General features: G+C 39.3%; 1 protein-coding gene across 1 annotated transcript in view; it reads right to left on the bottom strand.

Moving 5' to 3' along the window:
• Positions 1-11,586, bottom strand: part of GTF2B (general transcription factor IIB) — a 34,174-nt gene extending 22,588 nt beyond the window's left edge. The window contains exons 1-2 of the mRNA XM_063298223.1: positions 11,501-11,586; positions 6,552-6,658 (exon numbers count right to left, since the gene is read on the bottom strand). Coding sequence (XP_063154293.1) covers positions 6,552-6,658; positions 11,501-11,517 — 124 coding nt within the window. The 5' untranslated portion in view covers positions 11,518-11,586. The remainder of the gene's footprint in view (positions 1-6,551; positions 6,659-11,500) is intronic.
• Positions 11,587-13,614: the final 2,028 nt, after the last annotated feature.

The raw sequence follows: 13,614 nt of genomic DNA on the forward strand, positions 1-13,614 counted from the left end.
TACAATTTCCAAAGGTCTAGTTGTAACTCTGTCACTGTGCTTACTCACAGGAGCTTTTAGTGTTTTGCATTCTTTGCAAACTACACAGTCTAAGTACTTATTACAGGGTTTTATCTTTAGGTCAGCACACAGCTGTGGCATTTGTGCTATATACTTGAAATTAGCATGACCAAATCTCCTGTGCATCAGGTGTACACATTGGTCATGATATGGAATGTTGCCAACTGCAGCCTTGCAGCTTGGCTTCCTTGCATTTTGCACAATGTACAAGGAGTCTTTTAACATACCAGTAGCACACAATTTCCCATTTTTACGTATCTCACAACCATTTTTCTTAAATGTTATGATATACCCTGTTGCAGCCAATTGTGCCACAGATAAAAGGTTTGATTGTAAATTTGGCACATACAACACACCTTTTACAGTTTCTCCTAAGCAGGATAAATACAAGTCACCTTGTCCCATAATTTTGGTCAGACCCATCAGCCAAAGATACACTTTGTCTTTCAGTTTTAGACAGTGACACAAAAGAGCTTTTACAATTACATAAATGACAACTGGCCCCAGAATCTAACACCCATACATCAGAATTACCCTTCTCAGCAACCTGTGCAATTTGGGTTGTCTGAAGAGCCTTCTTCTGTGTTGCCCTTGTGTTCTTCTGCTCTGTCTTTCTACCCTTGGGTCTCATGGCACAGTCTCTTTGCAAATGTCCAGCTGAACCACAAGTGAAGAATCGCTGGCTTGCTAGCGCTGTGGCCTCAGGTTCCTTTCCCTTCTTTTCCCTCATTTTCTGGTCTTGCAGCTTTCCAGAAGAGATGGGGGGGAATCTTTCCTCTCTCTTCTCCCATTCAGCGAGTAAGCGCTGTGTAACATACGATGGGGTGAGGTCTGCTTCAGGCATAGCCTCCAGGGTACAAATCAGCGTGTCCCACGTTTCATTTAGTGAGGACAGGAGGATATAGGATTTTGTGAGAGGTGTAAATTCCATTCCTCTCTCCTGCAACTCAACAAACAGCTGCTGAATATGATGCAGGTGCTCAGGAAGGCTATCTCCTTCTGCAAGGTAGGCTCTGTACAGCTTTTTCGTCAGAGTAACTTTACTCCCTGCTGTTGCCTTTACATATAAGTCTCTCAAAGCGTCCCAAAGTTGCTTTGCAGACTGCATGCCTCGCACGTGGACTAGCTGATTGTCCTCAACTCCCAAGATAATGGTGGCTCTAGCCCGCTCATCCTGTCTCAGCCATTCAGCACTGGGATTTTGGGGGGTTTGCTCACCAATTTGCAGCCAAAGATTCTCTCTGCGAAGATACATCTCCATCTTCAGGGCCCAATTCAAATAGTTGGTCTCTGACAGGCACTCCAGAGGCATCGCTGAGGGCTGGGAGGTAGCCATGGCTTCTTCCTTCTTTTGCAAGTCACCTCAGCTAGCTTCTTTGTCCTGTAGACCGGCAGTTGCTGGAAAATCTCCAGGTGGCTCCAAAGAAAATCTTCACAGGTCTTTGCTACCTGCCTTTAAATTGTGCATGAGGTGTGGAGTTGATCTCTCTTTTTTCTCTGGGTTTTACTGGGCCCATAACCTGTTGGCAGATGCTGGGAAAGCCTTTAGCCCAGGAGAGGTCAAAAAAGTCACACACCAAGCATTTCTATAAAAATAATTTATTTACAGAAAGCAAAAACAAAAGCAAAACATTTAAAGTACTTAGCTCCCTTTTTGGAGCAAGCCTTGCTGAGCTACATATCGGCAGTGAGAAAAAAAGGAAGTGAGAAAACAAGTCCGGGCAGGTCCTCCCCCCAGGCTATTTTGCATGAAGCACGTGAGAGGAGACAATCTAATACAACCCCTTCACCTGGCCAAAATGACTAGGCACATATAGCAGTCTTAATCTGTTAGTAGGAAAACCTCAACACACAGCAGAGAGAAAATCAGCCTTGGCTCAGCCATGAGCCAGAGAAGAACCACTACAGGTAACTTAGCTTCATGTTTTTTCTTTTTAAAGAATTTTTTTTTAAAAAACCACTCTGCTCCAATTACAAGCATCCTCCTTTATACTAAAAAGTCAGGAGAACCACACTCTGGCTTTACATCAGTTGCAGCAGCTTTACCTAAGCAGATCACTAACAAAGGAAGACCAGCCTGGTTCTAGACTACCGAGTCTTTAGAAGCATCAAGTCTACATTGATAATTACTGTGTAAAAAAGCCTATCTAACTTTAGAGTAGTTCCTTAAAATTTGACCTTTATGTTATCTTCAACAGGAAATCTTCTTTCAGGAATTTCAAGTCTTTACCGACTAAAATATTTTCATTCAATTATGGCCAATTAGTTCACAGCATCTTGATTTTTACACCATGTAGAATCAGAGCATACTATGTTTTGGTTGGGGGTTGCAAAAGTTGGGGATAATCTGGAGAAGCTGCACACTAAGGGTAGGAAAGTCTAGAGCTAAGGTAGTCCTTGCTTACTGACCACTTGTTCAACAACTGTTCAAAGTTACAACAGCACTGACAAAGGAAACTTACAATCGGTCCTCAAAATTGTGATTCAGGTGCTTGGCAACTAGCATGCATTTACAATGGTTGCAGCGTCCCACGTTCATGTAACTGCCATTTGCGACCTTCACAGCTGGCTTCTGACAAGCAAAGTCAATGAGGAAGCTGGCACAAATCATGATTGCGTGATGGCACTTAATGACCTGCAGTGATTTGCTTAACGACTGCAGCTGGAACTGTCATCATAAGTCAGCATGGTCACATGATGTTTCACTTAACGACTGTACCACTAATCGACAGAGAGCAATTACAGTTAGTAAGTGAGGACTACCAGTATATGAAACTACCTGGGTAGGTTGGGAGGGGATGACCAGCACTCAACTCCAAGCTTGCCCCTCCTCACTGTCAGGGCCTATCATGCCAAGGCCCATTATGCCAGCTGGGTCTTCTGCACTGTTGGAATTTGCCAACCGTGCCCCCCATGGTTCCCCTTCCTCATCAAGGGGGCTCTGGGAAGGGGCCTGAGACCATAAAGGTTCACCCCCACCCCCAAGGTCTTCATCCAGGGAACTCTGGCAGAGGGGCCTAGAGTCACCAAGGCTCATCATTCCCTGTCACTGAGCACCACCACACTGGTTACGCTCCACCGGCTTTACCCCCATAGTCCACGCCACTGGGGTCCACGTGAATCCCACGTGGTAGTTGGGCACGATGTTACATGATTGCCATTTGAGATCTCCTGCTGGCTTCCCCATTGACTTTGCATGTTGGAAGCCGGCAATGAAGTCACAAATGGCGATCATGTGACTGAAGAGGACTGCAATGTCATAATTGTGAGCCAGTTGCCAAGCACCCGAATTGCTATCACAAGAGCACTGGGATGCTGCAACAGCTGCAACTAGGAGGACCGGTCATTAAGTCTTCTTGTTCAACATGGTCATAACTTTGAGTGGTCAATGAATGAGGAATACCTGTAAATCCATATCCTCTTCCCTGTCACAGCCCTCCAAAGACCGCTATCAGTCTCTCCATATTCTTCTCTTTCTCAGGCTCAACACACCTAGTTCGTTTAACCATTCTTCATAGGATTTAGCCTCCAAGCCCTTCACTAATTTTGTTGCTCTTCTCTGCACTCTTTCCAGTTCCTCAGCATCCTTCTTGCACTGTGGTGGTCACAATTAGACAGAGAATTCCACATGCAATCTGACCAGTGCAACACAGAACAGAACTATCATTTCTCATGAGCTCAACATTTTACCTCTGTTGATGGAGCTCAATACTTTGTTTCTTAGGAGCTGCAGCACACTGCTGGCTTAAATCTATGGTTTAGTAGGAACACCCAGATCACAAGTACTACTGCCAAGCCAGATACCACCTGTTTTGTACTTGTACATCTGTGTGTTTCTCTAAGTGCAGAACCTTACATTTCTCACCACTGAACATCATTTTGTTGGGTAGGGCCCAACATTCAAGTCTATCAAGATCCTTTTGAATCTTGACACTATCTTCTGAAATGTTAGCACAAACATGCCCCAGGCTTTGTGTCATCTGCAGATTTGATGAGCATCCTTCTATCCCCTCATCTAAGTCATTTATAAAAATGTTGAGAAATACAGGGCCCAGGACAGAAGCCTTAGTACCTCCTTCCATCTAGATGTAGATCATTAAGGACCATGTGCTTGGTGCAGTTGTTCAACCAACTGTAAATCCCTCTGTTAGTGGGACCATCCATCCATCCCACATTGTTCCATTTTTCAAGAAGGATACTATGGTCAACTTTATCAAATGTTTTACTGAAGTCTAGGTACACTAGATCCAGTGTTCCCTTGGTCTATTAATCTCATCAGTTTGTCAAAAAAAAAAAAGCAGTAAGATTTGTTTGGCACAACTTATTTTTAACAAATCTATGGTGGCTTTTAGTAATCACCTTGTTCCTTGCTAAGGAACCCATTGCTTATCTTTTCTAGGATTTTCTCAGGTATTGATATTAAACTAATTGTAGTTTCCTAGATCCACATTATCCCCTTTTTAAAAGATTGAAACAACATCAGCTCTTCTCCAATCTTTTGACACTTCCCTGTACTCCAGGAGTTCTCAAAGACTGTTTAACTTGATTAATTTTGTGGGTTCCTAGTACAATGAATCATAAACTAATCAAACTGGCAAAGTTTATACATGTTAAAAAACCTAACCTAACCAGGTCTCTCATTTTATGCAAACACGTTTACTAGGTCTTTAACTGACCTTGTTTGCTATGCTACATGAACCAAACCACTAAGTGTTATCCTTCAGCTCCTACCTCCAGACCCTTTTCAATATTTAATCCAACGTATTCAAAATAAATGTGACTTGTCCATACATACTCCCAATTGAGAACATCCAAAATTCATCAATTTAGAAACAGAACAATCTATAGAATTCTGGAGCAGTTTGTTTTTCTGTAGTGTATGCTAAACCTCTACCATAACCATACAATTCCAGGGTCATCCTGAGTCAGATGCAGTTTGACCTGTTCCAGATGAAACATGGTATTCCTGGATTTACATGTTTTGCAAACCCCTATTCCCACCTAGTCTCCTTTTTATTATAAACATTTCACTACTTTTCTCAGTAGAAGCTTTGCAGTATAATTATTTACCTTAAATCAGTTTTCCCTAAACAGCTATTTTACCTGATTAAAGCCATTACTTTCATTTTGTACAATAACCCTTTCAAAAATGCTCCATCTAAAGATGCATTTTAGAAGCCATCAACACTACATACAACCTTTTTTAACCCATTTGGCTACTGAGGTGTTGCTGTCTGAGGTTATTTACTTGTCCAGAAGTTTATAATCAGTCTGGGCTTGTCTCTATAAATTGTCAACAAACAGAAGGCCAACTATTTAAATTTTGTAATACAATAAAAATACAATCACAACATAACGCAACACACTGCAGAGATCAAATAATAAAACGCAGAAGCAAAGATTCAAGCTAGACCCCCCCCCCTGTCCATAAAAATCACCAATTAATTCTATTTAAGCCACTTGAATCCCGGAAAATTCTTACAAAGGGAGGAATTCATCTGGCACCAACAAGAGTACACAGTAGGTAATAAACCTCTCTAAAGAAGGAATTCTACAACTGAACTGCTACTACAGATGGACAAAATTTAATATTTAGGAATAGAACCCTTTAGGTAACTGGGACATTCAAGAGTTCAGCATTTTTCTAGAAGTAAATATCCCGAAAGTAATTGAAGGTATTCCAGGAAAAAAAAGGGAACTGTGACCTTTGCACACATCTACCTGTTATCACTAAAAAGATCCTCCTTGCAGTAGCCACAGGCTCAACCTATGTTTTACCCAAATGATCATAAATGTAAACATCAATGATAGGTATATATGCAATAAGGAGATCACTCAGATCGTCTTGCTCAACACCAAGGTTTTAAAGTTTAAAACTAGCTCTTTGACTTGGTCTGGGAAGCTGACTGGAAATCAGCATAGTTGAGAAAGCACTGGTTTACATTTGAAGGCTTAATTATGATTAAGAGCCTTGCAGCCCTATTAGAGTTAAAAATCAATGTCAAAAATAGCTATGGTGTTAAATGCCATCATACAAACTGCAGAACTCTTACAGCCCCTGAGCAACTCAGAACAGACTACAAACTCCCAAGTAAGCTTTTCTGTCCTATAAGGGGAAAAAAAGAACTAAACTGTAGTTACAAATCCAGTAAGATTTACATTAAAGGTAAGGCTGAGTATGTTTGCTGCCACAAATGAGCAAGTTCTCTAGCAACTTAATGCGAGAGCCAGTAATGACAGGAAAGAACAAAGTTTTAAGAGATGCTCTTTTAGTATGCTTAGAGTACTTAACTCAGTAACACAAATCACCTGCATAAACATGTTCAGGCTATTCATCTATTAGTTACTGAATGTGGAAGTTTATTCAGAACAGTTTGAAAAATGCAGTGATTAGTAATACATATACAGTCATTTTAAACTTTTGAGAAAATTATAAAACATCAAGTTTATGAAAAACGAAAGAATGAAATATCTGCTATATAATTACTTACCTACGACAAGTCCACATTCTGGACAAATCATGTCTCCAGCTCTATAATCTTCTACTAAAATGGAATCTGGGTGGTTTGGACATGTCACTCTAGGCAGAACATCCAAGCTTTAAAAAAATATAAAATTCAACTTTATATGACAATTTACAGTAAATATCACATTTTTGTTTAATTTCTGAATTATTCATTTCTAGTGCTTTTGGAAAGTTCATTTTTAAATGAAATTCATAGCTACAACAAAGTGATATCATTTGCTAAAGTATTATATAAACCAGCCTTCCCCAGCTGGTCTTTTTCAGATGTGTCAGACTACTGTTGCCATATATTATCACCAGCCATGCTAGCTGGCTTGATGGAGTTGCCACTACCAAAATGGGGGTGGGGGGGACAATCTGGTTCAGTACTATGGAACTACATAAATGAAGATGGTTTATGTAGTTATTTAAGATTAACATATAAAATTACTAATTAATTTAACTTAAAAGTCACATATAGTCCTGAATGGGAAACAAACTATGCAAAATTAAATATAGAGGCCTAGTTCATGTAGCTGAACTAATCAAACCGATAAGAATTTGCTCACTGATTTTTTAAAAAAATACTTCAATTTATAGATAATAGTATTGGAAGCGGTAGCGCCACTCAAGAATACCAGTTTACCATACTGGAAAAATATCCAAAGGGTATGCCCTATAAAATTCCTGATTTTTCTTCCTTTGAACAGAAGTTTCTACAATTACTTATCTATAGAATTACCATTAACAACCTTAAAATAATCCTACATGCAGCACTGTAGCCTCTTTTTCAAAAGCAACTGCATCAAATTCAAGAAACGGGTACATTATTCAAAAGAAGTATGTTAAACATACCCCATGTTATGTTTACCACCTATTAACTAGGGAAGTAAACACTACATGAGTAAAATGGAAATCAGATCACTTAACTTTAATATACGAGCTATTCTACTTGAATGCTGCATGTTACAAGTGTTTTGGCTGAATGTATTAAAGGGAAGAACAGCCTTTTGTCTGTTGGTGGTACTAAAATTTAATATTTGTTTAACTGATACTTGTTTAACTTCTTTGCAATAGGCCCATGGGATAAACAATATGTTGTAAGCCACCCAGAGTCACTCGCTGAGATGGGCGGCTATAGAAATCAAACAAACAAATAAAAGCATTAGCTACTCTTGCATGTAATAAGGAGCCAGAATTATGGAGAGTTCAAACTCTTCCTGCCATTAACAAAAACAGGCAGAATCCAACTGGAAGCTAAAATGTTACCAATGCATCAAAAAGTCTCCTGGCTCCCCTAGATGCTCTCAAGCAAGTAAACTAACTTCAGATTGTTTTATTTTTAAAAAATGTGTATGTTTTTATTCATCCTAATAAAAATTATCAAAAAAAAGACAATATGTGTTTTTTGAACTTCATTGGTATCTGAATTCAAAAATACGTTTTCCTTTATGCATATATAAATGTCATCCATAACATTAGGAATCTGGAAGTAAAATAATATTCATAAACACGATGAGTACAAGTTAAGAATACCAACAGACTAATGATAGGAAAAAATGTACTTTTTATTCTACTGCTGTTGTCTGCATCTTGGAAACAATGCCAAAAAAAAACCCCAAAACAATTTAATCTCCTGGCAGGAAAGAGGGACTGAAAATAAGAACTAGCCTACATCATTTGGCCTCTGGCTTTTGAAAGTATCATCAGCAAGAGTAAATTAGTATGTGAATACCACACACAAAATTACCTGTTTCACATTACTAATCTAAGCCAATTCCTCAAACTACCAATTTCATGGTACTAATAGTAAGGAAACACAGAGCAGCTAGAATGTTGCCTAACAATGAATTTTGTAGATGTGAAATTCAAAAAACAGAATTGGAAGTAACCACAAAACTCTGTCAGTACTCTAAAAATAATTTCACTGGTAACGTTTTGAAGATAAACCATAGTGTACATTAAATATACCCTTAACTGATTCCTCCTTCAGAAAGCAAACATCTTTACATTATTTGAACTTTTTTTATATGACAAACGAGTTATTGAAACATTTCCCCCCCACATTGATTCTAGTAAGCCTACTAACTCTTAAAAGTTAATCTGAACTTTAGTCATAAAGTAATCACAACCCCCAAGTTGTATCAGCTTGGAAAACATACATCTCCTATAAAAGATTTGAAATTACAAACAGGAATGCACACTCATGAATGCACATAGAAAGGAACCCAACAATTTTGCCACCTTAGCCCTAACATCTCAACTAGTCCAATAAAATGTATCCTGCAAGCCAAACTTGTACACCTGTTTAAATTCTAATGCAAGCATTCTGAGAGCTGTTTTCCACATTCATCTGGAGAGAATTAGGTAGGAAAACACTGAGGGATGTAAGTCAAATCTTATTTCAGCTCTGGTATACTAGCTTCATGTTTATTGCCAGGCTGAATTCAAAGTTTTGCTTCTAGCATTTAAAACCTTTAAATGGGCCAAGTCGCATTAAGAACCATTTGCTTCCATGCCTGAAGGTCTTTGAGCTTTGCTCTAGGTACTACCACAAGATATTTAGTAAGCAAATGACTTTTTCTGTTACTGTTCCATTACTCTGAAGGACTCCTTCAATTAAATTCAGTCATTCTCCTTACCTGTGTCTTCTGCCAGAAAAGCTAAGATTCTTGATCTTAATTTTATTGCCACACAATGTTTCATTGCTACCAGTTTTAATCTGCACTTTATTACCCTTGGTGCTCTTAAACTGTATTATATGTTCACTGCTACTGCTTTAGAAATACAGGTAGTCCTTGTTTAGCAACATAATTGGGCAGCAACTTGATCATTAAGCGAAGTGGACGCTAAGTGAAACATCACAATTTTACAATCTTACTTCAGCTTTCCTTTACTTTACAGACCTGCAAAGGTTGTAAATGAGAGGACTGGTTGCAAAGTTACTTTTTCACCACTGTCATAACTACTAACAATTGCTAAACAAGGACTATCTGTAGCTAGTTTAGGAATATAGAACATCTTTATATAAAAAGAATTTATTGGTGCATATTGCTCAATACTATTGACATTTGACTGATAGGATTATTTCTCAGTACTAGCAGGAGATAGCAGAGATGGGTTTTTTTTTCTTGGCAATCATTACTAAGCTATCATTCTTCCTCTGTATAGAAAAATATAATGTATTGATCAACAAAGTTCACCTTCTTAGTAATATATTTTCTCAACAACTATACACATTTTTAATCAATCTAGAAAACATGGAAAATGAAAACCAAACAGAACATACAGTACAGGAGTACATATTTCCTTCTAAAACTGCTGCTTAATTACGTAACTCCTTTTCCATCCCACCCAAAAGTAAAAACAAACCAAACTTTTGCACATTCAGTTCCTGTATCTTTATTAGCTACGTTTTAGAAACAAGACAACTAATAACCCCAAACAAAGGCTGGTAATTGTTTATTGGGTAGAACTGATATTTTTAGAAAATGAAAAGGATAGTCTTATTTACATGATAAATATTTTTAATTTGAAAACTGAACATGCTATACAGTACTGATAAAGAACATAAAAACAGGTGAAGATTCACAGTGAATAATCCACAGTGAATAATCCAAAGCAAATCCCCAGCATTTATATCATAAAACATTTTCCTACATACAAAAGCAACATCAGAAATGGCCATGAAGTTTATATTATACCTGCAGAGGTTTAAAGTAAGCCTCCTGTTGCTTTAGAAATTAATGAATTTCTTCTGGCATAAATTTTTACAACTATCACATAAACCTGTTCAGAGCCCCTTCCCACTTTTAAAAATTATGGAGAACCCCAAAGAGCATTTGTTTTTATGGGATATATTTATTATTTACCATATTAAAAATTAAATTTGATGCATTCACTACTGCGTCTCACAGTTGTTTAATGGTATTTTAATACATTATTTTTCAACATAGGCTGGCAAATAATTTTTATTTTGGGGACCCCTAAGAGGGTCTTGGGGGACCCCCAGGAGTACTATGACCACACTTTAAGAAACACTGGCTTAGAGGGTTCTCAAGTTATGGGTTAGGTTCCCCAGAAGATCATGAACCGAGAAGGGAGAATTTTTTTCCCCCTAAACAGACTGGGCTCACACGAACAAATGAGGCACTGGCAAAACTAGTTCCTGGATTTGCTCGCCGGTTAATTTATACAAGCAGGCTACAGGTTTACACAGGAGTGAGATTGACAATGTAACTCTTTGCAAGAGAAAGGGCTTTCAAATATACTCCGGCCTTTGCCTGCGCAAGTTCCCAGTGGGCACTTATGACACCTCAAAATTTGAAATATTTAAATTACAACATCCCCTTATTAAAAACGGCACGCTTATTTCTCGCCAAACTCTAACACAATCATTAACTTTAGTCATGCAAATTCATATATCATACGAAGGGATTATGATGCCGGAGAACGGGGAAAGAGTGGTGGTTATTTTTTTAAAGGCTTAAGCACTCATTTCTGCTCCGTCGATCCAATCCCGGCTACGTTGCCGCTCGCTGCGAGGGGAGCGTCGCGGGAAGGGGAGGGTGCCGGCGGGTATTGCGTGAGGAAAACGGGAAGCCTATTTTAGGTTAGGGGCTCAAAGCGCCGCGCCGATGGGCGCTAAGAACGGCACGAGCAAGGGCCGAGGAGGGAGCAGAAGGCGAGAAAGACGAGCCAAGGGGCGGAAAACCGCTGAGGGAGGCCATAAAGGGAAGATGCTCGCTAGAACGGCCTGAGCAAGTCAAAGCAAGGGCGGCCGAGGCCTAAGAGGAGCTCCAGCCACAGCCATGGCTGTTCCCGGCCTCCCCGGACACCCTTCATTCTCTCGGCCACCGCCGCTCCCTCTGAAACCCGATGTCAAGGCTCCCGAAGCACGCAAAGCCTCCCACCGGAGACAACTTCCCGACTGACCGGCTCGTGGACGCCATCTTCTTCCCTCTGCGTCAACTCCAGCAGGCAGACTAGTTGGTTTCCTTTTAAGCCGAAGCTCCGGTGGGCTGGACTCGCCGAGGCCTCGGCGACGGAAAGCCGTACAGGTCAAAAAGCAAAGGATGGCGCTTTCCTCGCTTCCGCGGGAAGGAGGGAATGGGAGAGGCAGTGCCGTTCCCAGTTCTGCATAAAAGGGGTAATCTTAGGGATATTTGCTAGGAGGTGTGGTTGATTTAACTCAGTGGGGTTACTTTTAGCAAAGACGTTTATACTCCTGTTGCATACCTATAAATTGTAGGGTAATATTGCGTGAGTAATATTGACAGCATTTACCTGTGTATTACATATGCATGTAATGTTGCATAGGGTGATAAGGACGTTTGAATGCTATTTACAAATAAACCGTTTGAATGCTGTTTATTTACTGATTAAATCCAGGCAATAAAAGAGCAAAAGCAACTTGGAAGACAGGAAGGGAAAGATTCTAGCTTAAATTTTCCACTAACATAGTAGTTTACCTTGCAGAGTATCTGTCTGTCTGTCTGTAGTGTATGTCTATGATAGTGCCTTCGAGTCAGTCTTAACTTCTGGCAACTGCCTGGACAAGTCACTGCAATTTCTTGGCAAGATTTCAGAAGTGGTTTGCCATTGCCTCCTTCCTGGGGCTGAGAGGGTGTGCTTGGCCCAAGGTCACCCAGCTGCCTTGATGCCTAAGACAAGACTAGAACTCACAAAAATAGTATTTAGGACTTGAGCATGTGTAGCATACAGTGTATAGACAAGACTTTGGCATGTAACAACGTGCTATTCCATCACACCTTCCATTGGACGCCGAGGTCAGTATTGGATTTCACTCTCCTGCCAGTATTACAGAAACTCTTCTATGCATTCCTTGTAGTACAATGAGATCGTTATTCTGGGTAAAGAAACCCATCTGCTCTCATTCTGAAAACTTTCTTCAGCAATTCAGACACCTGTCAGTTAATGTTACCTAGTTATGAATATCTTTTGAGCAGGAGCTAGCAATAAAAGATAAAAAGTCTTGAGGAAAAGTAGAGGGCGGGGGGAATTTAGAAGCTAACTATAATTTCTCAGCCTCAACATCAAATCCTTACAAGCAGATAGATGACTAGATTAATGAAGATTGGCAGAAAGGTTGTTTATTCATCAATTAAAATTACAAGCTTTACCAGCATACACTTGAAGAAAGAAAAAAACTTCAATAAAATCTTATTTCAGTAGTTTTATCATGCTTCCTAAAATCTTATGAGAAATAATTCAGCTTATATTTATCAGAGACAATACTTTCTATTTGAATAAAAAGCTATAGAGCTTTATTAGTAAAATATTTTTTTAATTTATTTTTTTTAAAATCAGTCCTATGAAATTCTCTGAGCAACTGTACAAAACAAATGCAAAGCCTTAGAATTGACAGTGAAGATATTGAAGTGGTGGATAGCTTCTGCCTTTTAGGTTCAACCATCAACAGTAAAAGAACAAGCAGTCAAGAAATAGACTAGCAGACTAGCACTTTGTAGAGCAGCCATGAAGTCTGTAGAAAAGTTATTCAAATGCTGTAATGTCTATACCTACAAAGATCAGAATGGTGCAAGCCATGGTATTCCCTGTGACACTCTATGGAAGTGAAGGTTGGACTTTGAAGAAGCAAGAGTAGATGAGTATTGATGTTTTTGAACTTTGGTGTTGGAGAAGACTCCTGAGAATACCATGGAGAGCCAAGAAAAGAAATGGATCAATGAACAAATCAGTTCTCACTCAAGGCACAAATGACCAGGCTCAAATTATCCTACTTTGGAAACATTATGTGAAGATCTAGCTCTCTGGAGAAAGCGCTAATGCTGAGAAAGATGGAAAGAAAAAGGACAGGATAACCAGCAGCAACGTGGATGGACTCAGTAACAGTAGCAATGAGTACACCAAAAAGCTGAAAGACCAGGTTAGGGACAGTCATTGAGAAAATTTGCCTAAGTGGCCACTAAGAGTCAACAATGACATGGCATGTAATCAATCAAGTTAAACACCGTTAAAAATATTAAAATACAGTTACATGCTACATAACACAAAGTTTTAAAAAA

This window comes from Candoia aspera, chromosome 3, assembly GCF_035149785.1.
Source record: "Candoia aspera isolate rCanAsp1 chromosome 3, rCanAsp1.hap2, whole genome shotgun sequence".
Taxonomy (NCBI): domain Eukaryota; kingdom Metazoa; phylum Chordata; class Lepidosauria; order Squamata; family Boidae; genus Candoia; species Candoia aspera.